The sequence below is a fragment of the Ixodes scapularis genome, unplaced genomic scaffold, assembly GCF_016920785.2.
Source record: "Ixodes scapularis isolate PalLabHiFi unplaced genomic scaffold, ASM1692078v2 PGA_scaffold2__306_contigs__length_199485367, whole genome shotgun sequence".
In the NCBI taxonomy this organism is placed as follows: Eukaryota; Metazoa; Arthropoda; class Arachnida; order Ixodida; family Ixodidae; genus Ixodes; species Ixodes scapularis.
In genome coordinates, this window is record NW_024609857.1 from 190,288,130 (window position 1) to 190,312,312 (window position 24,183).

Sequence of the window (24,183 nt, forward strand, 5' to 3'; positions counted from 1 at the left end):
CAGAAAACCAAGTGGCAAGTGTCCCCTATCACCGCGTAATCATAAAAACCACCTAACTATTCTATCAGAATCACGTTTTTGCTTTTCCTTCCCATTAATACACAGATGTCCTCTAAGTCTTTAAATGGGCAGATACATAGGATAAATTCAATTATCGCTTTGCTGTGGTCACACCATAACACCAGGTAATGCACATTACCTGAACGCGGGAATACGAGGGCAAAGAGCAGACGCATCAAAAAAGCGCCCACAATGTTTTACACTTACGATATTTTGACGAACGATCACGAGGAAGTTCCTGTATCATTTTAGGCGCGTGTCCCGCGCCACTTTAGCCCGCTACGTTTTGAAGATGGGTACGACTGATCGCGAGATCCAACTCGTAATTTCAGCGAAGAAAAATATTTTGTTGTTGCTTTTCTTCATCGTTGCGTTGTTTATCTGCCTCCGTACTACGTGCGACCTGTCTAAAATACGGCGAGGGTTGTCGACCAGTCAATCAGGAAGAAGTCGACGAGTTTCCCCAGAGGAACAAAACTGCGCTTGCTAAAAATAACGTAAAACACATCGCGGCCTGATGGCTGGAGCTTCCGCGGCGTCATACTGAAGGAACCCCACTTCACCACGTCTGCTGATCGCTCTCCGGTAATGTGGGGCGCAGTACGGGAGCACACAAAGCACCGCACCCTACACACGAGCTGGCGACTCGGAAAACAAACATCCACAAGAAAGAAAATAAAAAGGGGAAATCGCAACGCGACCCGAGCGGACGCCACCACCAAAGCACAGGACCTCCTTACGGGTCCGCGTAAAAAAAATTCAATCTCTTATCCGTTATTCTTCGAGATCGAGCGTCGAGATGTAACAACGTGGTGAAAACGACGCAATTCGCGGAAACCACGTAACCGAGTCCGAACCAGTTATTTCTCACTTGTAGGGTTAGAAAGGTACACATCGAGGAGCGTGTAAAACGGAGAGAGAAAAAATAAAAGAAATAAAAAAACAGAAACTGGGCTCCGCTCTCGGACGGATCCTTTTGGGTTGTATGTTTTTATTTTCTCCTTCGAAGGGGGTTGTTCGTCGTTCGCCATTCCTGCCCGTAAAACGTGCGCGAGACGGGGGTAAACTCACCCTGCCTGCTTTCCATATCACAGTCGTCGACGGTTGGTGCGGCGGCGGTCTCAATCACATCGCCGTCCTCAGAAGGCGACGTTTCCGAGTCGAGGCTGGACCGAAACGCTCTGCTCGGCGGCGGCAGTCCGGGGAAATTGCGGCAGCTGTGTTGCTCACGCTTCTTCAGATGGCTCCCCTTGGTAGCGAGGGCGTCGCTGGCGTTGTCGGTGCGCGAGTTTCGTTTGACACAGGTCCCGTTTTTACAACGTTTTACGCGATCTTCGATGACATTGTTGACGCTCGAAGCCATTTTGCGTTTGCCTCTACGAAGTGTTCATGGTAGGAAAGAATAGGAACGGGTTTAGCTCGGACGCGTACCATTGGACGATCCTCACGTTTCTCGGGTCACGTGGTCTGTCTCGCCGCGTAGGCGGCCAATCGGTGCGGCCGTATCATGCCGAATGATTTTTCTTGAAAGTGGCTACGTCGGCCGTCGTAAACACGTCTGCGCACGCGCTGCAGGGTGCGTGTGTTTTTCGCGTTGTTTATCTCAGAGGGCGCTAGTTTTGATGTGAAATGCTGAGAAATGCTGTGGACGTTGTAGTTGTCAACTTTCTACCAAACTAGAACGTTTTGTGTTGTGTTTGAAGCACTCAGTTGTCAACGTTCGGCTTGTTGCTTCGATAGATTATGTAATGACTATTAATGACGTAGAAAATATATGATCAGCGCTCGTACAGAGCTGCCCGAGCTGTCGTCAGACATAAGGCGTACGGAGATTGGAAGAATCTGTCAATGTTCTTTCGGGGAAAACGAGTGGGTTTGTAGGGCAAAGTAAGGAACCGCTATTTGCATTTGCATAACGTGCGCTAAAAATGCATACCCGATAACATGGCTGAAAGCAAGTGAACGTATAAATTTCACCCTGGACCCCACACGTACACTATGCTATAAGTCCGACAGCACAGCAGCCGGAACACCTCACAAGCTAATATTTCATCAAATTAATATATCCGCTAAGAAAAGAAATCATGAAACAAGAATCCACGTACGAAATGCCCACAAAAAGAAGTCGTCCGCGTATCTGCGTTGTTTTTCGGGGACACTGGGGACACCGCGATCGGGAGTAAAGATGTCGTCATCGGGCTTCTCGAGCAGCCACCAATGAGGAGTCGCCTTTTATAAAAGCGCGATCCAATCACGAGCAAGTTAGAAATCGTCGGATTTGAGTCCGCGCATGCGCGCTGCGTCAGTCTTCTCGTCTCCAGCTTTTGTGCAGGAGGGCTGCGTGGAGCCCGTGTTCGTCTAGTTTTCCGAGTCTCGTGAGCGTAACTTGGGAAAATGTCTACCAGTGCACCGGCCCCGAAAAAGGCGAAGAAGGTGGAAGGATCCGCGGCATCGGGCGACGGCGACGAGAGCAGGGACTACGACGCCGAAACGCAGAAGGCGCTGGAGGAGATAGACGCCTGTCAGAACGAGATCGACGCACTCAACGAGAAGGCCAGCGAGGAAATCCTCAAGGTGGAACAGAAGTACAACAAGTTGAGGAAACCCTTCTTCGAGAAGAGGAATGATTTAATCAAAAAGATTCCCAACTTCTGGGTGACAGCGGTATCCTTTTTCGCCAAATCTGCTTTTGCATGCCGGTTTTGTTCGCTCGCTAAGCCTAATATGGTGTACTCGCCGTTTCCTGCGCGCAGCACATGCTTTGTTCTTCGCTCGTGTTCGTCTGAAATGCGCGCTTTTTGTTGCCGTCTCGGCCGGGAGAGTTTGTGCCGGTGCTTGCGCCCAGTTGTTGCGGATGTGAGGTGGCCATACGCCTCAACTCGTACGATGCGGACCGAGCGCCGTTCGAAAACGCATGCTGTCCCGTTCCCGCCAATGCGGTGTGGTAGTGGTTCCCAAGCCGGCCCGGCGTGTGAAGTCGCTCCAATTCACCGGTTTCTGATAGTAAAACTCGAATCTCGACGTGTTCCGCGGGCATAGCGTCGTCTCCGGCGAAGCTTTCACGTAGTGGTGGGCGTTGCGACTTGCTTTGGGCCTTCTTTTCCTCGCCGGAGCGTTTGTTTTGGAAGGCTAAGCCTAACGGCCTTCCGACGTCCATGTTTTCGGGCAGCAGCAACCGCACGCTTTGAAGCTGCTGCCTTGCTGGCACGGCCGCTCGCAGGTACGAGCGCCGAAGGGAGTTTTGTGCGCAATTACGCTAATCGGGTGTCCCGGGCGTCGACGAGAGCGCGTCGACGTAGAATGATGAGCTGCCGGCGGCTCTGGGTTCGTTTCGGGCTTTGTTGGGGGCCGAATCGTCCAAAAAATGCGTGATGTTGCCGTCAATCGCCGGCTCTTTCGGCAGGGGGTGTGAGACCGCGCCGGGAAGAGCAGCTCGGCTCTCCGTGCGGTACCTGACGATTACCCCCCTCATTCCTTGCCGCGATGTCTTTTTGTCTTTGGACTCCATTGCTCGTGCTTTCAAATAGCTGCTGTGAGGCCGACGTTGTCGTGCGGCGAACCAGTTATTCTTATGCATGCTAACGAGTTCTAATTTCCTCGCTTTCGCTAAGAGGCCGGTCATTCAGGCTCGCGGATTGGCCATCAGTGGTGCCTCTATCGCTGCGGTTAAGGTACACGAACTAAAGTTTTGTTTTTATGCGTTTCAGACTCCTAAAGCCCTACAGGTTCCACGGTAAACTGTTTAGCATGGCCAACATGGCTGCAAGCACCTGTGGCCGTAGGATAAGAATTTTACTATTACCTCTATGCTTGGGTGTTTTCCTGGGGATGAGATATTTTTTGCGAGTCATGATTCACGCTCATTTCGGCAAATCTGAGTAGCTAGGGGCACAAGAGGTACTTATCAGCACTGTGCTGTTGGCATACAAAGCTTACTAAGCTGTGGCAATTTTTCTTTGCCGTGTATGGCTGTTTTCTAATGCAGAAAACCTCCTTTTTTTATTTGTCAGTGGTGTTATGCCCATGAGGCTGTTACACACAAATTATGTAGCTCTTCTATATCATAAAAATAAAAGTGCACCATGCTGGTTGAAAAAAGTTAGTGAAGAATTTTATTTGGCAAAGTGTTCAAGTCTAGATAACTATATTCATATCTGGACTTACATTTTCTTCTTATTTGCAAATTTATTAATCAATCCTGAAGGTTGATTTACAGCTGGGCATGAGTTTTCCAACAATATCTTAGTAACAAGAGCTTGCACATCTGCAATTTCTAGCCGCCTCGGTGGCTCCGAGGCGAGAGCGTCGGCCTACGGATGTGGCGGGTTCGAATCCCGGCCGAGGTGCCCGCAATCTGACGGAGGTTTATTGCGCAGAAGACGCCGTGGTAACCAAGCTTTTGGTTGCACGTCAAAAGATCCCCAGGTGGTCCAAATTAATCCTCAGTCCTCCGCTGGGGCGTGTCAGATGCCCGTCATTTGGCACGTAAAACCCCCAAATTCGATCTGTAATTTCTAACGTTGCTATTTTGTTTTCGGGCTAAATGTAGCCATTTTTAAACTTCCAAGCTGTTCTAAAAGTGTACTGCTATGGTCTGTTCATCACTACATCGACAGGACTGTGGAAGGGACATGCTCGTTAGACCAGTCGAAGGTCTGCCTTGCAGAGAGCGGCGAGGCGAAGAAAGGCCGGTGACTGATAGGCCCGGCGAGCATGTCGCTGCCAGCTGAGTGGTGAACCTTGCACTGCTTCTCTGGTTGGCCCTTGACCCATGGGTGTCCAGTTTGTGAACCACCCCCAGATCTCGGCCATTCTGGACGAGGAGGAAGAGGAGAGCTTACACTTCCTCTCCAAGCTGGAGGTGGAGGAATTTGAGGACATCAAGTCTGGCTACAGGATCAAGTTCTACTTTGACGACAACCCTTACTTCGAGAATGACGTGCTCATCAAGGAGTTCCATCTCGGCTCCTCCGGTGAGTTCCCTGCACCGCTTTCCGCGACGGGGGTACCACGTGGCCTACTGCCGTTGTAGCTACATGCTGGTGGAAATGGCAGTTCTGATTACCTCTCCTTGAAGTGCGTCATCCGATCGAGCTTGTACAGCCTGCTTAGCGGACGCGAGATAGGCCCAGCACCGGGAGGTTAATGGCTGCTATGGCAACCGAGGTCCACGTGTTGCGGTAGAACACATTCGTTATGAAGTTAAAGGGGCACTGACACATCAAAATCTTATTATTATTATTTTTTTTTATTATTATCTGAAACAATTCAAAATGATGCCGGGACATTAGCCTCAAAATTCGAAAATTAGGAACTGTATTTGTGAAGTAAAAAAACACTTTCCAAATGCCGAATTTGAAGTTCTCGTGTGATCCGTGCAGGTGCGTTGACGTCAAATATTGCGGAGTCCTGAGTGTCCACTTTCTTTCACAACTCCACGCTGTTGCCATCGTGACCCAAAGCGAGGAGGAAAGGAGCGGACCGGTTTAGAGCGGTGTCGCCTGTTTTCCGTGGGAGGATACAAATCCAGGAGGCGGCACCACTACGGACTCTGATTTTTTGGTATTTCAAAAAGAAAGGCCGTAGTGCGTTCGCAATTGCGTTGAAAGATTTTCTTTTTGCGATGCCCGTTATTAAATGTTATAAAATAAAAAATGTCGCCTACAAAGCTTCTAAATTACATGACTTTTGACGACATGAATCAAAAGAAGCGAGGAAACGAAAAGTAGGAGAGGAGAACAACAAAAATAAAAAGGCGCGCGCGTAAAAAAATTTTTTTTTTTGTGATGTTTTTTTTTTTTGGTATCTGAGTACAACTAGCATCATTTTAGACAATAAAAAAAATATGACCCTTGGGGTGTCAGTGCCCCTTTAAATCCTAATGTCTGAAGTGCATTAAGGGTTAGTTTGAAGGTTGACCTGTATTGTTTCCCATGCGGGTGAAGTGAGCAATTTGTATGGTGCAGGGGACCCGGCCTCCCAGTCTACACCCATCAAGTGGAAGGAGGACATGGACCTGACAAAGCGGCACAAGCAGCGGCAGTCGCAGATGAAGAGCAGCCGCAAGAGGGCCCACGAGCAGCCCAGGACCTTCTTCAACTGGTTCACAGACCACGGGGACGCCTCCGCCGACGACATCGCCGAGGTGGGTGGGATTGGATTGCTCTGGTGGCTACTCCATTAGCACATGCCGCTCACATCTGACTGGGGCTCGGACGATAGTACCCTAGCAGACTAGGCTTGTGCATTACGGGTGGATGCTGACGGCTGTACAACAGGCAGTAGCTTGCACCACCTAACCTAGAAACCAAAACGAACCAAAACTGATTCCTTCTCTTGCCCTTCTGAGCCAATTTTTTTCCCCTCAGTCTTTTTGTAACTATCACCAGGCAGTGTGGGATATTGCCAGGATGACCTTTGGGGAATAGGGCAAGAAAACTACATACCCCTTCCCCTTCAGAAGCTAACAAATGCAGGTATCTCCATGTCTGAGCGCAAACCTTTATTCAGGCGAAAAAGAAATAAGCCCGTGGCAGACGACGCGTAGCCTATACAGTGCTCTGTGCCGACGGCGTATTGCGTCAAAATGGCGGTTGTCCCCCTTTGCTCCCTTATTCCTCTCTCGCTCCTTCGGTGCTCTCCTCCCTTTCCTTCACTCTTCTCTTCAGCGCCTTTGTCGCCACACCCACTGGCCAGACTCTCCCAATATACGGCTCTGGGTGACACCACCTACATTGGGAAGTAGAACAGGCAAAGGAAAATGGCAAAAGCCGAGGTGCAAGAACTTCTTAGCATAAACCAAAAAAATCAAGGAAAAGCTGCAGTAGCTCTGCAACAAAGAATTTTTGCAGTGCATTTAAAAAGTTGTCATAAATTTACTAGATAGAGTATTGGAAAGGCCTTTGAGAATAACTTTACATGGGCTTAAAAGTCACTGAAAGCTCGGTAAATTTTTTTTCTGTGAAGCCTGCACAACCCATGGTCTGTAAAGTGTGCAAGACACCTCTGGAGCTGTTGTAGGATTCCATCGTCACTTACTCAAACTAACAATAATTTTGTGTTTTGAATATGAATTTCTTGGGTTTTTGGCGTGAGATCGTTTAGTGAATCCCGGCCTCTGATTACCACGTAACGGCTGGTTGGAGTTTGTTTTTGTGTGTGTTTTCTGGCGTTTAGTTACATCCTCGGGGAAAACGAATCATACTTCATATTCTCAGGATAGAAATAGCCTTAAATTCATATCTAATGTTTCTTTTTTTTTCAAGAACCTTTTAACTTTGTTTTTAAGGAAGCATGTAATCTACCCTTGTTTCGTAAGCAGTAATGTGTCGAGATTTACCTTCAGGATAGTTGCGAGGATGGCGTGATTGATGCAGAGTGCCAGCTGACTTTCTTCGTCCTCTACTCCTTGCTGGAGAGGTTTGTGTTCTTGTTAATGGACTGGTGATAACCTGGATTGTGCCTTGGCTGACGGCTGTAGAAGCACTGGGACATTACAAATAGATTGTTTTTTTTTATTTAAATGTGTTCAAACTGGGTTACAGTTTTTTTTATTTAAATGTGTTCAAACTGGGTTACAGATTTTATGAGGTGCAACATTCATGTGCCCCATTCCTTGCATTCTTCTCCCTGTTGTGCTTTTACCACTGCAAAAGCTACGCCTGCCTTTCTCCATGTTTCACCACTCATATTCAGCCAATTTCGGTTTAAAAGACTGTTGCACTTCTGGTGTGCCTCCTTGCAACTGCACTCTGTGGCAGGGTGGTCTTGTGCCCTGGTCCAATTTTTGTGTTGCATACAAAAAAGGGTGTTGCGCAGTCTTCCCTCTTTTGCTGGCACTGGCTGTGGAATCAGTGTTGCATTCATAAAGACTGCTACATTTGTACCTCCATTCTTTTTCAACGGGTGTGTGCAGTCGGAACTGGTACTTACTTAGTAAACCCTGGAGTGAAGAAGGGATGGACAAGCAGTCTTCAAGCTTTTGAGTTTGTCCGTCCCCCTTTGCTCGAGCGTCTGCTACGCTAGTCTTCAACCAGCTCGCCCACATTCCTTCTTCGTTTTTATAAGGAACTGGGACTAATTTTTTGCATTCTGATGTAATAGTTTCTTCTTTTTTTTTTTGAGCTTAACATATTTGTTTAAACTAATTAATGAAAGCTACATTTATGTGGTTTGTAGAGATGAGTTATACGGCCAAGGGGATATATATATATATATGTGTGGGGGGGGGGCTAATCTTAAAGGGGCACTGACACATTAAAATTATATATTTTTTTTATTATCTGAAACGGTTGAAGACGATGCCTGGACATTACCCTCAAAATACGAAATTTAAGAATATAGTATTTGGGAATTAAAAAAAAAAAAAAACAATTTCCAAATGCCGATTTTGAAGTTCCCACGCGATCCGCGCCAGTGCATTGAGTCAAATTTTGCGGTCTCCTGCGACTTTACTTTCTTTCGGACCTCCGCTCCACGCTACAAAGCAAAGCGCCGTTGCCACTGCGACCCAAAGCGAGGAGGAGGTGAGCAGGCGGAATAGAAAGGCGCCGGCGCGGGGAAAAAAAAACTGTTTCTTCCCCGACTCGCCGATCATCCTCTGCTCGAGCGCCGCCAAGTTTTCCAAGGGAGGATTCAAATCCAGGAAGCGACATCATACCGAACTCTGATTTTTGGTATATTAAAAAGAGGGCCTTAGTGCGTTCGCAGTTGCGTTAAACAAACATTTTACGATTGCCGTTATTAAATGTTATAAAAATGTCTCCTACAAAGCTTCTAAATTTCCTGATTTTTGACGTCACCGATCGAAAGAAGCAAGGAGGCGCATGCGCACGCAGAGAAATTTTTTTTCGCGATGCGTTTTTTTTTTTTGCGTGTCTATGACTACACTTGCATAGTTTTAGACAATAAAAAAGAATATGACCTTTGGGGTGTCAGTGCCCCTTTAACAATCAGTAGGCTAATTAAGTAAAATTTGTTAATTTTTTAATTGTGGAAAATAGACATTGTTCCTAGTGTGCACTTTCTGAGTGTCATTGAAATCTAAGGAATCAATAATTTGTTAGAATTACTTTGAGCGTGTGGGAAGCGTACGAGCGTGCAAGGGTACCACGTGTGCACAGCTGGGGCTGTGAAAAGAAACGAAAAATCACACCAGTGTAGCTTTCACAGTGTCTGTTAAACAAATCTGTTCAGCAAAAAAAAAAAAAATCAATCTTTATATACAGGAGTTTGAAACCTTTTTATTAGTTTGGTTACATGCCTGATGAATCGGAAGCTTTTGTGGAGGAACATGTTTGCTGTCACATTGAACGGACAGTGTAATGCAGCCGAATTCCAGTGGATGATACGGATTCTGGGAAGGTTTCAGTTAATCTTCAGTCTGCTGCTGGAGTGTTTCAAGTGCCCTCATATTGGTCAGGGGCTAAGCCGTGGCCGTAAAGTCTCGCATCATGCAGACAGAAGCAACCGGGTGAACTAGTGTGAGGCAAATGTTGGTAGTAGTAGTGTCTCTACGATCCAGCACAGACTAAGCGAGCTGCACTGAGTAGGTGTCGTGGGTCGTCAACCCGTGCTCGCTTTCCCTCAGGTGATCAAGGACGACATGTGGCCCAACCCCCTGCAGTACTTCTTGGTGCCAGACATCGAGGTGGAAAATGGGCTCGAGGGGGATGAGGACGAAAGGTGAGGTCACATTTCGCAACGGGCAGGGAAAACGGAGACCTAGTCCGGACGTATCTTTGGGTTTTTTAATTTAATCAATCTTGCACTCCAAAGGAGCTGCTACAATGGGCCTTTTTGAACAAAAATAACAAACAACAAACACACCTTGTCGTAAAACTTTTGTCACCGTCTTCGGTGTTCTTAAAGGGATGGTGAACCAAAATTTGGATTTAAAAAAAAACAATGCTGGAGATGTAGGCGGGACGCTATCCCTACAACACTACTAGTAAGGCGATATCTCGAATGGACGGTCGTATTTTTAGAAAAAGAAGTCGAGATTAAACCAGGCCGACGAGGCGCGCGACGTCAAGATACCTAGTTTCCTCCTCGCTTTGCTTCGTTTCCTCAAGGCCGCGAGGCGGAGTAGACGCGAGGCCGTTCCCTCTCTTTCTCGGAGAAACATGATGTCAACATTCCTGCCAAATGTGCCTCTCTTTTTTTTTTTTTTTTTTTTTAAAATACGGTTATCCGTTTGAGATATCGCTGTGTGAGTGATGTTTTGGTGTTTGTAGCATCCCGTTACACGCTTTTGCCGCGTGTTTTGGGGAATCCAGATTTCGGTTCAGCATCCCTATAAAGCACAGCTGGTTGAATGTTTGAGGAAATCTGGACCGTCTCTGCAGGGGTTAGAAAGCAGAAGCGCATTTTTTTACTCGAACAGGCTAACGCATGAAGCTTGAGGGGACGTGCAGGTCGAAAAGTCCAAGTTTATTCGGGAAATCATTGATTTTTTGCTTTTGCTCGATTTATGTTCCTCAAACGTCCTAATTCTATGAGTAAAAAAAAATCAAACAATGTATGCCCCCAAAGTTGGGAAAATGTCTGACTCGCGTTGCTTGAAAAATTGCAAGTTTACACAAATATCTGCCACCTATTGCTCAGGGCAGCAGAAGGTTCTATGTATCTCAGATTAAATTTGCGATGGACAACACTAAAAAGCATGATTTTTGCATTTGGAATTCCCAATGCTAGTGCGGGTTTCAAGAAGGGCAGCGCAAACGCAGGCGGAGGGATGTTTACTGGCGGCCTGCAAAGCCTAACCACGGTAACGGCGACTATCCTTCCACAGTTGATGCTTTCTTCGCGTTTGTTGGCACTACGAAGAAGACCCAGAAAAGTCAAATTCTGTGCTGCTTGCTTCATTTCAATCAAATTTGCAGTGGAGTTTATTTGAGTGGCAACTCCATCCCTGCCAAATTTCATTGTCCCATGTCCAGTGATGTGGTTGCTGCGCCAAACTGCTGAATCTGCTACATCCTGCTACATTTTGCCGAAACGTGGGTAATCTGTGCCAAGCCTGTGCCAAAGGACCAATTTCGGTCGCGGTCCTTTATAACGAGTTTCTACTTTAGCAGGTTCTTTAATTGAGCTATTATTAGTGACCTTAGAACACATTGAAGTTAAATGCTCAATTTGTGGTCACCTACAAATAAAGCAAAAGTTCAGTTCAAATTTTCCTACACCTAAATTGAAAAATCTGCGGCAGTTTGATAAAACTCTTTTTGTGTAAGGCTCGTCAAATTACCGGGTGCTGGAGAAAAGCAGCCTTCTGCTTTACGTCCTTATTTCAATCATTTGTTGTTTGTGTTCCTCCAATTGAAGAGCATGTGGGAAGTGCCTCAGCACGCACCTCGTATCGCTGTGCTGCAGTGTTCTTCCGCAGGAAAAGGCCGTATTGCTGTAACGAATGTCGAATTACCTTTTCGCACGGTGCGTGTATCACTGGGGAGCGTGCCCACTTGCCTCTTCATCGGAATACTCGTGAACGGTGTCCAAGTACGTCTCGACTTTCGGTCTCTTCTGCGGAGGTCCGAAGAGGCAGTCGAATTCATGTGGGACATATAGGTAATGCTCGTCGTCGCTGCTACTTGAGCCGCCGCTGGTCGATGAGCTGCTCGAGCAGCTTGACGACCGACTATCCTCAAGCAGCAGCAGTGAGGCAAGCAGCACTTTGCGAGCGGCCATTACGAATTCTTCGGAGGCGAAACGCCCAGCGAGGAAGGGAGTCGCGTGCATGCGCCGAGGGCTGGCCAGACTTGCTTCCGGTCGAATCTGGCGAAAGCAGTGAAGCGCATTTTCTCAAATATTGAGATCTGGAATGGGGAGCTGATCCAGAACGACGAGTGGAACGCGTCCGTCTCGATTCCAGTCGCCCTGTGAAATAGGCACGATCCAGAAAGGTCAATCCCAGTGTGCTCCCAAATTACCAGTGGGATTTGCCGTTAGTTAAGGTGCCCCAGACGAATCGCTTTAAAGTGCTGAATGATCACCCTGGAGTGACGTCGGCCTTGAACCTTTTACAGCGATAGCTGTTATGGGCTCTTCCCATGACTGGGTTCCTCTCACTGATGTTGTAGTCGCTGACGTTGTAGTTGCAGTTGGCATTAAAGGGCATCCATTGTCGATGTTGCCAAATCCTTGAAAAAGGATGTCCACCACCCGCGGGATTTTGTTTTTCTTTCTAAATTTGAGTTACCAAAAAAAAAAATATATATATATATATATATATATATATATTGTTGACAGAATGTTGTAACACTGTCAATACCAAAAACTCGTCCCGGGAAACACTTTCACGCGCTCCAGAACAAAGTAGAAACAAAATGGTCCAATGTCTATTTTGTTTTTGTAGTATCCAATCACTACTGCACACGCTGTGGGAAAAATGTCTTTAACAAAATGGTGTACCACTGTCAATGCCAAGAGCTTGTGCTACGACAGGGGTGGCCAAGCTGCGGCTCTTCACGTGTTAAAGTGCGGCTTCGCGGGAAGTGCCCCCCCCCCCCCCTCCCGGTCACACGAGTAGTTCCCCCAAAAGAGAAATGGAACCCGTTTTAAATCGAAAGACAGGTTGAAATTTGGCAGTCTTGTGCTACTGCTACTTTACGCACAGTTGGACTGCGTTTGACTCGGATAGATTAAAAGTACTTCGAGTTTCGTTTACGGCTCTGGACAAGTTTGCCCCCCCCCCCTTCCCCTGCGGCGGCTCTTGGAAGTTTTGTGGTCTTGTTTTCGGCTCTTAGGCCTGGTTAGCCTGGCCACCCCTGTGCTATGAGATGCGCGCTCCGAAACAAAAGCGTTCAAAACAAAATTGTCATATGTCTATTTTTGTTCCAAACGCTTAGGATAACACACCCCACAATGCGTGAAGATGCCCATCAACTTCGCTGTGACTTGGATTATACATTAACGGAGCTGTTAAGGGCTAGGTTCCCCAGGATCGTGTCCATGTATGTCGACACAAACCTACCTGGACAGCTACCGCCATCTATAAGTAGGGTGTGTACTTTCCGGTGTTTATTTGTGAGAAAAATCGGCGGATGTTTTTCGGTGTTTATTTATTTTCGAAACACCGGTGTATTTCGGTGGAAAGTCTCACGACGAGGCTAAAATCGGTGATTATCGGTGGAAACAAATGCGATTGATCACAGACAGAGAGTTTCAATTTTATTTCCATATTTCATACAGTTCTCGAGGAAGCATACGTTTCTCACACTTGGTTATTATAGTAGATGCAAACATACTTCGAGAGGCTTGCATCCGTCATGGCAGTACGTTCCTTGCGGTTCACAACCCGCAATTTTGAAAACGCACGCTCCACATTTGCGCTGAACACAGGAAATCCCAAAATGTCCAGCGAGGCTTGGGACAGTAGTGGCCAGTCAGGTAAATGAAGTTTCCAAAATAACACTGGATCAACGGTGCTGGTCACAGCATACTGGCGGTAACAAAGAAACTCTGATTTGAGGTCACTCAGCTAGCTCTCGTCTCGGAGGACCAGCCGATAGATACTTTCATAAGGCACAAATCCCTCTGGCAGCTCCGCGTTTATGCACGGATTAACAACTGACACGCGGAACCAGAACGACGATTCATCCATGAAATCTGTAGTGTAGTCATCCTGAGCTTTCCGCTTGCTTCCCATCCCGGTGGCTTTCTACACCGCGTGACGACGAAGGGAAGCGCGTCCGTCCCGCAGACGCAGGACGGACGCGCCTTCTCAAACACGTCTGCAAATTTTTTTTTACATAACGGTCCTTTTATAACAGCGAAAAACCCTCCCGCCAACAAAGCCCTTTTTCCGTTTCCCCAAAAGCCCATGGAAACTAAACAGATAACAAGGAACGCATCTCAGTTCTGAAAGGTCAGTAGCCCTGTACTACACGGATGTTGGCAGTGTCTTCCAGGAACCACAGCAACCTCTGAATACATGGCTTGCACCGACATTACTTGGCCAGACAAAATGGGGAAAGGGCACGTGAGAGCGTACCCTCCACTGCGTTAATTTTTCCACAAAAGGGGGCCATGGGCGACACAATGGGGGAAAGGCGAGTGAGAGCTTAGCTTCCACTGCGTTAACTAGACCCTTTTGACCCCCAGAAAGGAGGGCGGAATGCAGGATCCACGAGATAACACGTTGGACGAACCTCTACGGGGAAAGGGTTTCGCTAGGTCGGAAAAGTGCAACGACCGGTGTTTTTCGGTTTTAACCAGGGCGAAAATATCCACCCACCGGTGTTTTTCGGTTTTAACCGATATTGTATTTTCGTCACCGACGGATGTTTATCGGTGTTTTTCGGTTAAAACCGGAAAATACACACCCTATCTATAAGCGACGGCAAGCACACAACCAGTATGGTTTCCGCCGTCGCTCGTAGGTGGCGGCAGCCTTTCCAGTTATCATAGAAGAATGGATAGTTGGGCGCGTCATCGTGGGAAACAGCGCGAAAAACAAATGGCGAAGAAGCACACAGTGTATCGAGTACAGCTCCGCTGGTCTTCCTTTTTCACGAGAGTGGAAAGACTGAAAGATTTTTTTGTTTTCGGCTTACGCACGAAGCTTCTTGATTGAGCCATTATTAGTGGCTTTACAACGCATTGAAGTTTAACGCTCAGTGTGTGGCTACCAAGAAATAAAACAATAATTCAGTTAAAATTCAAACCTGAATCTTAAAGGAAAATTCGAAATGTTTGATTTATTCGAACAATTTGTCAAAAAATGTACCTTCGGAATTTTCAGAAATCTTGACATTTCCTAATTATTGAATCGCGGCACGGTTCTAAAGTTGCAAACTTTTTTAATTCGAACCTTAGCGGGGTTCACAATTTCCTTAGCCTTTTGAACTCGGAACTTTGGGAGGTTCGGGGCATCTGTAGCTAGATCGGTTGTGGGTAGACATAAAGCTAGCTGCCTTTACCTCCACTGCACTCGTCCAACACCGGCGTTTGGCTCCGGTGACACATCGAGGAAGTTTGACAGATTTTTCTCGTCTTGCCACACATTTGGTCCTGTAAGCGAAAAATGGCCCGATAGCCAGACTTGGTGTTTTTGTTGGCTTCGGTTGCAACTGCACTCTGTGTCAGGGGGAATGTACCCTGGTCCAATTTTTATGTTGCATAAAGAAAAGTATGGCAGCCTTTCCTCTTGGACCATGGCATCGTGATCTGCGTGGTCCTCGTACAGGCTGCTACATTGCTTTTGTCCCCATCCTCCAGAGATTAAATTGAAATTGAAAATGTCAATTTCATTGAAAACTAGCTCAAAATATGTGGTCTAATGATAATGTGTACTTACCTTCTTGGCTGTTATGAATGCAGGTGTCCTGCAGCTTGTGTAAATGTGTAACCAAATGTACACACAGTCAGTTGCATACCTTCGTTTTTTTTAGTGATCTTTGTTCTCAATTTTCTGTTCATGTATATCCGAAATTGGAGTGACATCTGACGCTTGGCTGATAATTATGCTGTGGGGGCAGAATCGAGGGGTGCTCAAATTTGGTGAAGGGATGTTTAGGCAGTGGCTAACCTTTCCACCCTGAGATGCACTGGACCCCATGCAAATCGTGCGGCGGTGAAAATTATTTGTGAAATGGCATCATACGACCAGTTCTAGCAGACGATGGAGGCAAGCAACTTTGCCAGCATCTCCTTATCGCTCTCTCCACTGTCACATGGTACACATTGCATGAGCAAGGAGTGCAGAACCAAAGACCAATCTGGTTTCTGCATGTGCAACATACTTGTTAGATTTTAAAAAAATTTTCCATTGTAGAAGTTTAAGGTCTCGGCCTTAAAAACAACTCAGTTTCCCATTTTTAGCAAGTAATGGTGGGCATTCTGAGCTTCTCCTTCTCCCTGTCCGCATTTCTAACTTATTTCAACTGGAAGAATGTCCTTTCAGTGTGTCATCTGTCATTTGCAATGAATAGTAGCGTGAGCTGTGCTGAAGTATAATGCAAATAGTTCATGAGATCAACGCATCTGCTCTCGTGGCTCACATCCAGAAGGAATGAATTGGCACAGTGATGGAAGTGCTCCGCAAATTGCGCCAGGGACGCAATCCTGCTACATGTAGCGCCAAATTGTCATTTTACCGAAGAATTGCGCCATGCCTGCGCCGAGATGAGATGTAGCAATAAAAAATAAAAATTGAAGTCTTATCAGAGCGCGTGGCGGTACCGCAGTATTTTCCGCGCCGCAACTCTTACGCAAACTGAAACTGCGAGGGCGTATTATCATCATCATTGAAAGGAACAATGTTAGCAACATCTGAGACCAAAGCCGCAGAGGCTAAGTGAAGAACCGTCCCACTGAGCAGCCTATTAAAAAAAACAAAAAAAAAAAGTCCGAGCTTGTGGATGTTTTTAATGTTGGCCCGCCCTGTTCTTGTGCGCTAGCTACCAGCAAAGTCAAAGCTAGCGTGAGCCCAATGCTCTGTGCATTCCTGACTCGCACGTGGGCTCGTGCAGTTACGGGCTCTATGCGCGCGCTTGTAGCTTCGGCTGCGCTCGCACCGAAGCTGTAACGAAGTATAGTAAGTTGCACCAAACTCTGGGTGTAGTGCTGGTAAAGCCTCACAGTCCTTTTCGAAGCACAAAGCACTGCGCGACTGCGGTGTCTGCTCCGCGGGTGTCGCTTTTCTGCAGCGCGTCGGTGCATGCCAAGGAGCGCACTCGACGGGTTAACTCTCCGTGATCCGATCGTGACTTCGCCAGCACATCGAAAATGAATCGGAATTTTTGAGGCGAATATCAGATACCGCACTATTTGAAGCTGCTGCCCGAAAGACAACTCTAATCTGAACTAAAACATTCCACAACAGTGAGGGTCGTTAGATGCTGCTGCAGATACCTTAAAAGAAGTGGTGAACTTGCATGGTCTCTGAAGCCTAGGCCATAATGTTGTACTGTCAATCCATTTGCTGTCATATTCCATTCATAAATAAGAAAATACAAGAGCTATGTTGAAATGTAGATATCAAATGATTAAATGAAAGCCCGAAATACCAAAAAGACTTAAAGAAAACACACGATTTCTACATGGAACGTAAAAAAACATGAAAACAAAGCTCCGGTGGTGGCCGGTGCAGCACACAGCGCGGAGCGATGGCAAGAAACTGAAGGTCGGCTAGGTGGCAGGGTCACGTGACGTCAAGATGGCAGCGCCCATGAAATGTTGCCTGAAAGGGTCTATAGCTCCACGTCTATGGTAACATTTGAAGACATTTTTCTTTTTGTCATTTTGGGGCAACCTCAGAGTTAGTGCGCAAGGATTTCTGTTCTTAATTAATATTGTCTTATCACAGCCAAATTTGGCATGTATATACTTCAGAATATGAAGAATGCAACTATCTAGGTTTTGTTTAAATGTATTTGTATATATTTATAAATAATTTAAGAAACTTCTGTTAGCCCCTTGAAATGTCATTTTTGATAGTTTTCATTATTTTAAAATGAAAAAAGCATTGCGTACATTGTTTTTGCTCATTGCACTCAGTGGTTTAAGAGGAGCACATTCATTATATTACTAGGCTTTTTAAGTGTGTTGCCTCGCCTCGTGTGCACAAGAGCATGTTTTTTCTGCATTACATTTTGTCGAGAACTTAAAAAAACAAGCTATATCAAATCTAACACCAGATTTACAAAGAGGAGGTCAAGGACCACAAACTAAAAATTTCATTTCAATATCGTAAATAATAAAGAAAATTCCCCCAACGCATTTTCCCTTAACCAAAGGTTTCCATGGAGAAATTGAGTTTAACATGATTTTAATGTCTGGTTTGGGTTGCAACAGTAGAACAAAGTTATTACTTGCAGAAGGTACCCGTTTTGTTTATGTTGCAACAGTAGAGCAAAGTCATTGATTGCAAAGGGTACCAGTTTTCCGATTTTTGCGCAGGTTGAATCACATTCACAGCATAGTCCAGTCCGGACACATGGCAGCTATTGGGATTCCTTTCAAATTGGTCGTTCAGGGAATTTTGTGCACCTGAAGTCAGTAATTCAGTGTTTGTCAAGCTTGTTTAAAACCAGGAGATTAATTTCACTTCTGCCGAGTGGACCGGGCGATTTTGTGTTTGCAGCGTGGATTATCCCCCCAGTTACACTTGTCTTTGTCTGTGCAGTGACGAGGAGGAGGGTGGTGATGCAGTGGTGGTGGTGGAGGAGGAGGGAGAGGGCGACGAGGACGACGAAGACGACGAGGGAGAGGATGAGGGAGGTAGGTGTCATCCCATGCCTTCACAAGCCGCTTTTTTGTGCTCGGCTACGAAACACTCGACGGCGTGCATCCATTTTTGATTGCTGGGAACCTGTGTCAGGCCTCTCCGTTAGTTCTCCTGTGGTGACACAGTGAATATTGCCCACTGCATGGTTTGTGATGCCACGCTCCGTGTACTAAGTTGGCAGGGCAGTGGAGGCTGCGTGCATGCTGGACCAATCAGCCGTCCTCAGTTCCAAATGACTGGTCGAGCAAGCTTGTAGGTTTCGCAGTAACTATGCTAATTTTCCTCGTTAACCCCCTTTGGTATCTGTTTCCCAGCTTTAAAACATTGTATTGATGTGATATTGTGGCTTTTGTTGTTTCCTATTGTGTCACCTTGTATGGTTTCCAAATAGCTTCTTTCGTTTTCGCTATTGCATATACTGCCTGACTCCATCAGTTCTTCGGAGTTGAGTGACACCTCGTTTGTGCTGCAGGGCTGCTCTCATTTATCTGTTGGAAATCCTAATACTTTGCCGTGCGGGGAATACATTGTGCGCAGCTTGTCAAGTAATGCCTTTCCTGGTGTCCTTTTAATTTCTGTTGCGTAATTTACACTCACATTACCGATTCCACGCAGGCCAGGGAGAGCACTAGAAAGGCAATCTTTTGACTGAACACTAAATTTCCTTGGTTGAGATCATTAATACTGCAGGGGTGGAACGGCTGCGCCATTTGCGCCATTTTGCCCCAGACACATGTGTCTGCGCCATCCTGCACCATGTTGCTGAAACTGCGCAACAGCCAATACCTCGCGCCATTATGCGCCAGATCACAAAACGTGCGCCAAAATCTTTTTTATTTTGTCTTGGTTTCGGTTTTATTGACTCGATTGACAACAATGAGCGTGTTTAGCCTGGTCGGCTTTGCAATCCTGTGTATCCCGAGTCGGAAGCGCGCGAAAAAACTCTGATTCTAAGCGCTACACCACCTGCGACTGGATTGTTATTCTTCAACCATAAGCAGTTAAGCAAGTCGGCTGAGGTGAGGTCGAGTCTTTAAGCGTGAGATTGCCTGAGGTTCTGCGGCCCTGACGTCAGCTAGTTGAAAACAAATGAACAAAAGATTCCTTTTAGTACCTACTTTATCGTTAGAAGTTGGAACCGCATTCTCGCAAGATAAATAGTGATTCGATAGAACTGAAACGCGGTCCGATCCGAAACCTTGCCGGCCAGCAGCTCTTACGCGAGTGGTATATCTACTCGGCGTACATTAATCGTAGCCTGCTGCTTCCATATCGAGTTGCACAATAGGATATAAACTCGAAATTTGTTGCTCTGTTCTTCCGTGCAACCGCACGTCCGTTGCTTACGCACGTCACGTGGTTCGCACATATAATCGCTATGTCGAGCACGTGTGGGCTGCGTGATAAGCAGTGCTGGTTTGCATTTTGAGCAGCTGAGAGCCACTCAGAAAATATCAAGGACGCTATCTTTAGAAACATAGGATACTTGCTTTTTGATTCTCATTGAGGCTCGCAAAGTTTCAAGTTTTCTCATCGGTTACATTGTTATCCCATCTACCTAGGTCCCTAACCACCCATGTTCATCTGTGCTGCTAAGCACGATTGAAATTGCTCCCGACACAAGCTGAAGTGCAATGAAAACTGATCTGAGCTGCTCCTATAGCCTGCTCCAGAACGTAGTTTTAGCTGCTCCCAACCTGCTCCAAAACAGCTGTTTCAGCTGCTCCCGTGGCTGCTCCCAAGTACATTTCATGAGTTCCACCCCTGTACTGTAGAACCTCATTGATGCATCTTCCAGGCTGTCAAAACGTCGCACCATATAGCTCGAAGTATTAACAAGACTGGGAAGGCCCTCTTGCCAGCCTCCTTGCTCGCGGGGTTGTTTCTGCGTCAGTTTGAAGGTGTTCATTTGTGCTTTTTTGGTCTTTTATTCTTAACATCGCCATCGGATGAGAAGACCAAACGTTGAAGCTGTAAGCACTGTTGCGCACCGGACTGTTGCAACCCTCGTGTAACGACCCAGAGTGTGGGCTGTTAGTGAAAAAGAGCCAGGCAGATGATAATGATGCTGCGGCTGCATGCCTGCTCGTCGGCGCCGGTTTATTCTTATCATTATTTAGGCGCATCTGGTACACAGTTGCCAGACGTGCAGATCACTGTGGGGCACAAAGTGTTTGGATAGAAGACTGGACTGATGCTGAACCAGGTACACCAGCGTTGTCTGGAGGACTTGGAACTGGGTCGGACAGCAGAGTTGGTACGGCACCATTGTGATTTCGAGGCGGTGGAACACTTGGCCGAGATTCATTGGAGTCTTCATTTGTTGTCACTGGCAAGTCAGTAGGTCAGACCTTGGGCGAACTACGTCCCCTGGCCGCAGATTAGGTAGCGCTTCTGTGGTTGTGCGTGTTGCTTCGTGGCTCTGCTCTGTCCAAAAATAAAATTTGCCTCCTGCACAGCAAGTCTTCTTCATGGTACATTTTTGCACCTCCTCCTCAGCAAGCCCGTTTGATTGCGGAAACCGAGGACTCTTAAGTAACATGTTGTAAGTCATAATCATAAACTCTCTAGAGGTGAACTGAGGCCCATTGTCATTCAAAACTACAAGTGGTATACCGTGCCTGGCAAATATCGCCGACAGTCTTGAAGTGACAGCCAAAGCTGTAGTACTGTTCAATTCTTCAACTTCGGGGTAGTTTGAGTGTGCATCATAAACAAGATACATTTTGTCGGCATGTTGGCACAAGTCTGCTCCTGCCCTTTTCCACGAAGGCCCCTTAGGCAGTCTCATCAGCAGTGATTCTTCTGGTTGAGCATAAGAGTGAACCATACACGGCTCGCAACAATCAATTATATCGGTGCCGCCTCTCGATATTCCGGGCCAAAACATTATCAGATGAGCTTTTGATTTGTTTATACCCAAGTGACCAGCATGCAGCTTTTCTAGCATGTTTTAGGTATTGCCACTCCCTTGAACAATAGGCCCCCTATTACAGAGAGCTCTGAGGAATAAGGCTCGTACTGGCTTATGAGTGGTTGATTATTTATCGGAGCTTCCATTACCTTTGAAAGTGTTGGATCTCTTGAAGTCTCTTCAGCTTTGTGCTTCTTTTCCTTCGCCACACTGCAGCAGGCAGACTGCGTGAACATTGATGTCGTCGTTTTTGTCCGGCGCCACTTGGCTTTGGCTAGCGTGCCTGCTAGAACAAGAAGTTTGCCATAAACATAACTGAAATGGTATTCATACTTCACGAGTCGCAAAAAAAGGCATGTCGCCCAAACATTTTCTTGTTATCACAATCAAAGGTTGATGGTCAATTTTCACGAGTGCTTTGTGGCCGTAAATAAAATCGTGAAACTTTTCGCAGCCGTATACAGTTCCCAAAGTTCCTCGATCTGAGAATACCTGGTCTCAATCTGTTAAGCATCTTGAGCTATATTATTCATTTACGAAATACTGCAGATGGTTTTCCACCATCCAAGCGGGGAGAGGGTTACTTAAGGTTTCACACAGAGCAGTCCCTGCCGTGCCACTTATCGCCACTCGTGGCCGTGCTTTTGAAAAAGTGCCGCGCCGAGACTATACTTTGAGGCGTCTGTTAATACCTTCATCTCCTTGCTTTGGTTGTACACCGCATGAACCGGAGAATTGGTAGGGGCTGCCTCGATACCATCAAGCTCCTCGGTGTGCTCAGGCCCCCAAATGAAGTCTCGGTCAGGCTTCAGCAACTCGCGAAGCAGGGACGTCTTCTGGGGAAAATGTGGCAGGCACTTTCCCGGCCTGTACGTGGTTGTTAGTCGTCTCAGATCGTACATAGTTTTGTGCGGTTCCTCGAGATGTGTGTCTGTGAGGATGTGGCGTACTTGACCGTTGGCAATGTGGCGCGTCCAAAAGGAGGCGACTGTTCTCCTGCCCTGTCCGGAGAAAGCTAACCCGGTTTCCCTTTCTCTCCCTCCAGGGGACCTTGAAGGGGAGGGCGGAGACGGGGACGACTGAGCGGCGGGCTGCCCACCTCCACGTCCCATTGGGCATCCACCCCTCTTCATCCACCGGGCGCCAGTCATTCATCTCTTCACCCCGAGACAGGGCACACCCTCTCAGACACACACACAGACACGTGGCAGGCAGACAGACAGACACTTTGTGAAGAACACGGGTGACTTGTGCGAGACCATCCCATTCAAACCCCCCCACTTTTTTTTTTTGCGTGTTAATCTCCCTTTCTCCAGACCAGATCACCTTTCTTTCAATCTGCTTTTGTACCTGTTCCCTCTATTGTTTTTTTTTTTTTTTTAATATCATTGACACCATTAGTGGCAGAGCCAACTTGTCGTTTTGTTGAAAGTTGCTTTCTGTGCGTATCCGAGGATTTCAGTTTTTTTTAATATATATAATGATTAATGCTTGTGTATAGAAACTGGGGTGGCTGACGACCTGATGAGCGGCATTCTTTTGTCCCCGACCGCGGTGATCAGACACATCTCTGGTGATTTGCTGTTTTTGTTCATCTCGTTCAGCTTCCCTCCCCCCCCCCCCCTCCTCCTCATACTTAGCGAAATTTTCCTCTCTTTTCGACGACGAAAGATGTCTCCAACTGACCTGGTTTGAGTGCGCCTGGTGAATTTTGTGTACAGCGTCGGGAGGTTGCTTGTTTCATTAAAATGTTTATTATGCATTGCATGCATTCTTTCCAGCACCCCTCTGGTGCACTTTGATTTCTAAGCTCGTTTCCTACCACCGTCTTTTTGTACCCGTGCGAATTGAGTTCATTAAGCAGGAAAGTTTTTTTTTTCATCCTTTTTATTATTTGCCACGTAAACATTTTGCAACAAGATGAGTCTAGTTATACCACCTTGGGGTCATATGGCAGTTGGCATGCAGTTTTGTTTTGTTTTTTCATGTGTGTGAGAGGCATTGGTTCCCTTCGTCTGCGATTCTCTCCTGGAGCAAGTACCATTCAGTGCACCATCCACCCACCAGTGTGTTTTGTGACCTTGTGACGTTGCACTTTTGTTCCAGGTGCCAGCTTGAGGGTAGGATCTTTTTTTTTTATGTCACTTGTAAAGTTGTTTGAAAAGAAATGGCATTTTTTTCTTCTCACATGTGAATTTTTATATATTGGTGTAACGGTCATTAGTATAAAAATAAAAGTTCTCCATCCTCAAGTTCTGGATAGATTTCCATTGCTCAACCAATGGGCCTTTCTGGGAAGTCGCCTCTGGTCGGCCACAAAATTGCAGCGTAGGGCGCTGTGGGGTCAATCCGACGTATGCTCAGTCCTTGTGCGCTCCATACATCCTGAAAAAGCCTCTCTTGCTAGTGAGAGTGCAGAGCATGGAGAAAGCGGAGCAAACACTTCTCAAGTTGATACATGCCCCGTTTTGTTATTGTCTTGCTTTCTTTGCAATCTGAAATTGCAAAAACTGCTAAACCAACATGAGCCCCGTCGGATTGCTCGAGTTCGTCAAAAAGGTAATTGCAGGCGCTTCATGTTTGGAATGGTCTAGAGATAGTTAAGGGGAGACGCGGGTCTTAAAATGTTCAAAAAACGCGAAATTTCGCGTTTTTCAAAATTTACCTATTTGGATTAATTGTAGTCTAAGGTACCTGCCTGCAAAATTTCAATGTCGAATTCAATGTCTAAGCATGAAAAAAATGATATTTACGATGTCCCCGCAGAGCCCTGGCACAGCGAGTTCAATGAAAACAAGTGGAACTTCGCGCCCCGCGCGTTTCGCGATCGCTCGTCGGATCGCGGCCATCTTGGTCTTGTTGGAAAGCCGCTTATTTTCCCCACGTCCCCATGCCATTCGTTATCGCGACAACATCGGGGAAGGTCCGCATTCCGCGGGTTTCGAAGGCCCCAATTGCGATCGCTCATTGGCCGGCTAGC

General features: G+C 46.6%; 2 protein-coding genes across 3 annotated transcripts in view; one reads left to right on the forward strand and one right to left on the reverse strand.

The window, feature by feature from the left end:
* Positions 1-1,698, reverse strand: part of LOC8036079 — a 73,364-nt gene extending 71,666 nt beyond the window's left edge. The window contains exon 1 of one of the 2 annotated variants that reach the window (XM_040208381.3): positions 1,132-1,698. In XM_040208381.3, coding sequence (XP_040064315.1) covers positions 1,132-1,423 — 292 coding nt within the window. In that variant the 5' untranslated portion in view covers positions 1,424-1,698. Of the gene's footprint in view, positions 1-267; positions 820-1,131 lie in introns of those variants that run through there. The other variant, XM_040208382.3, reaches the window with a different exon arrangement.
* A 617-nt stretch (positions 1,699-2,315) lies between these two features.
* On the forward strand, positions 2,316-23,455 carry LOC8036077 (protein SET). Its single transcript, XM_029976665.4, has 6 exons — positions 2,316-2,724; positions 4,844-5,033; positions 6,027-6,205; positions 9,650-9,744; positions 18,188-18,282; positions 22,249-23,455. Exons 1-6 carry the CDS (start codon positions 2,455-2,457, stop codon positions 22,284-22,286), a joined length of 867 nt encoding a protein of 288 aa, XP_029832525.1. The 5' UTR covers positions 2,316-2,454; the 3' UTR covers positions 22,287-23,455.
* Positions 23,456-24,183: the final 728 nt, after the last annotated feature.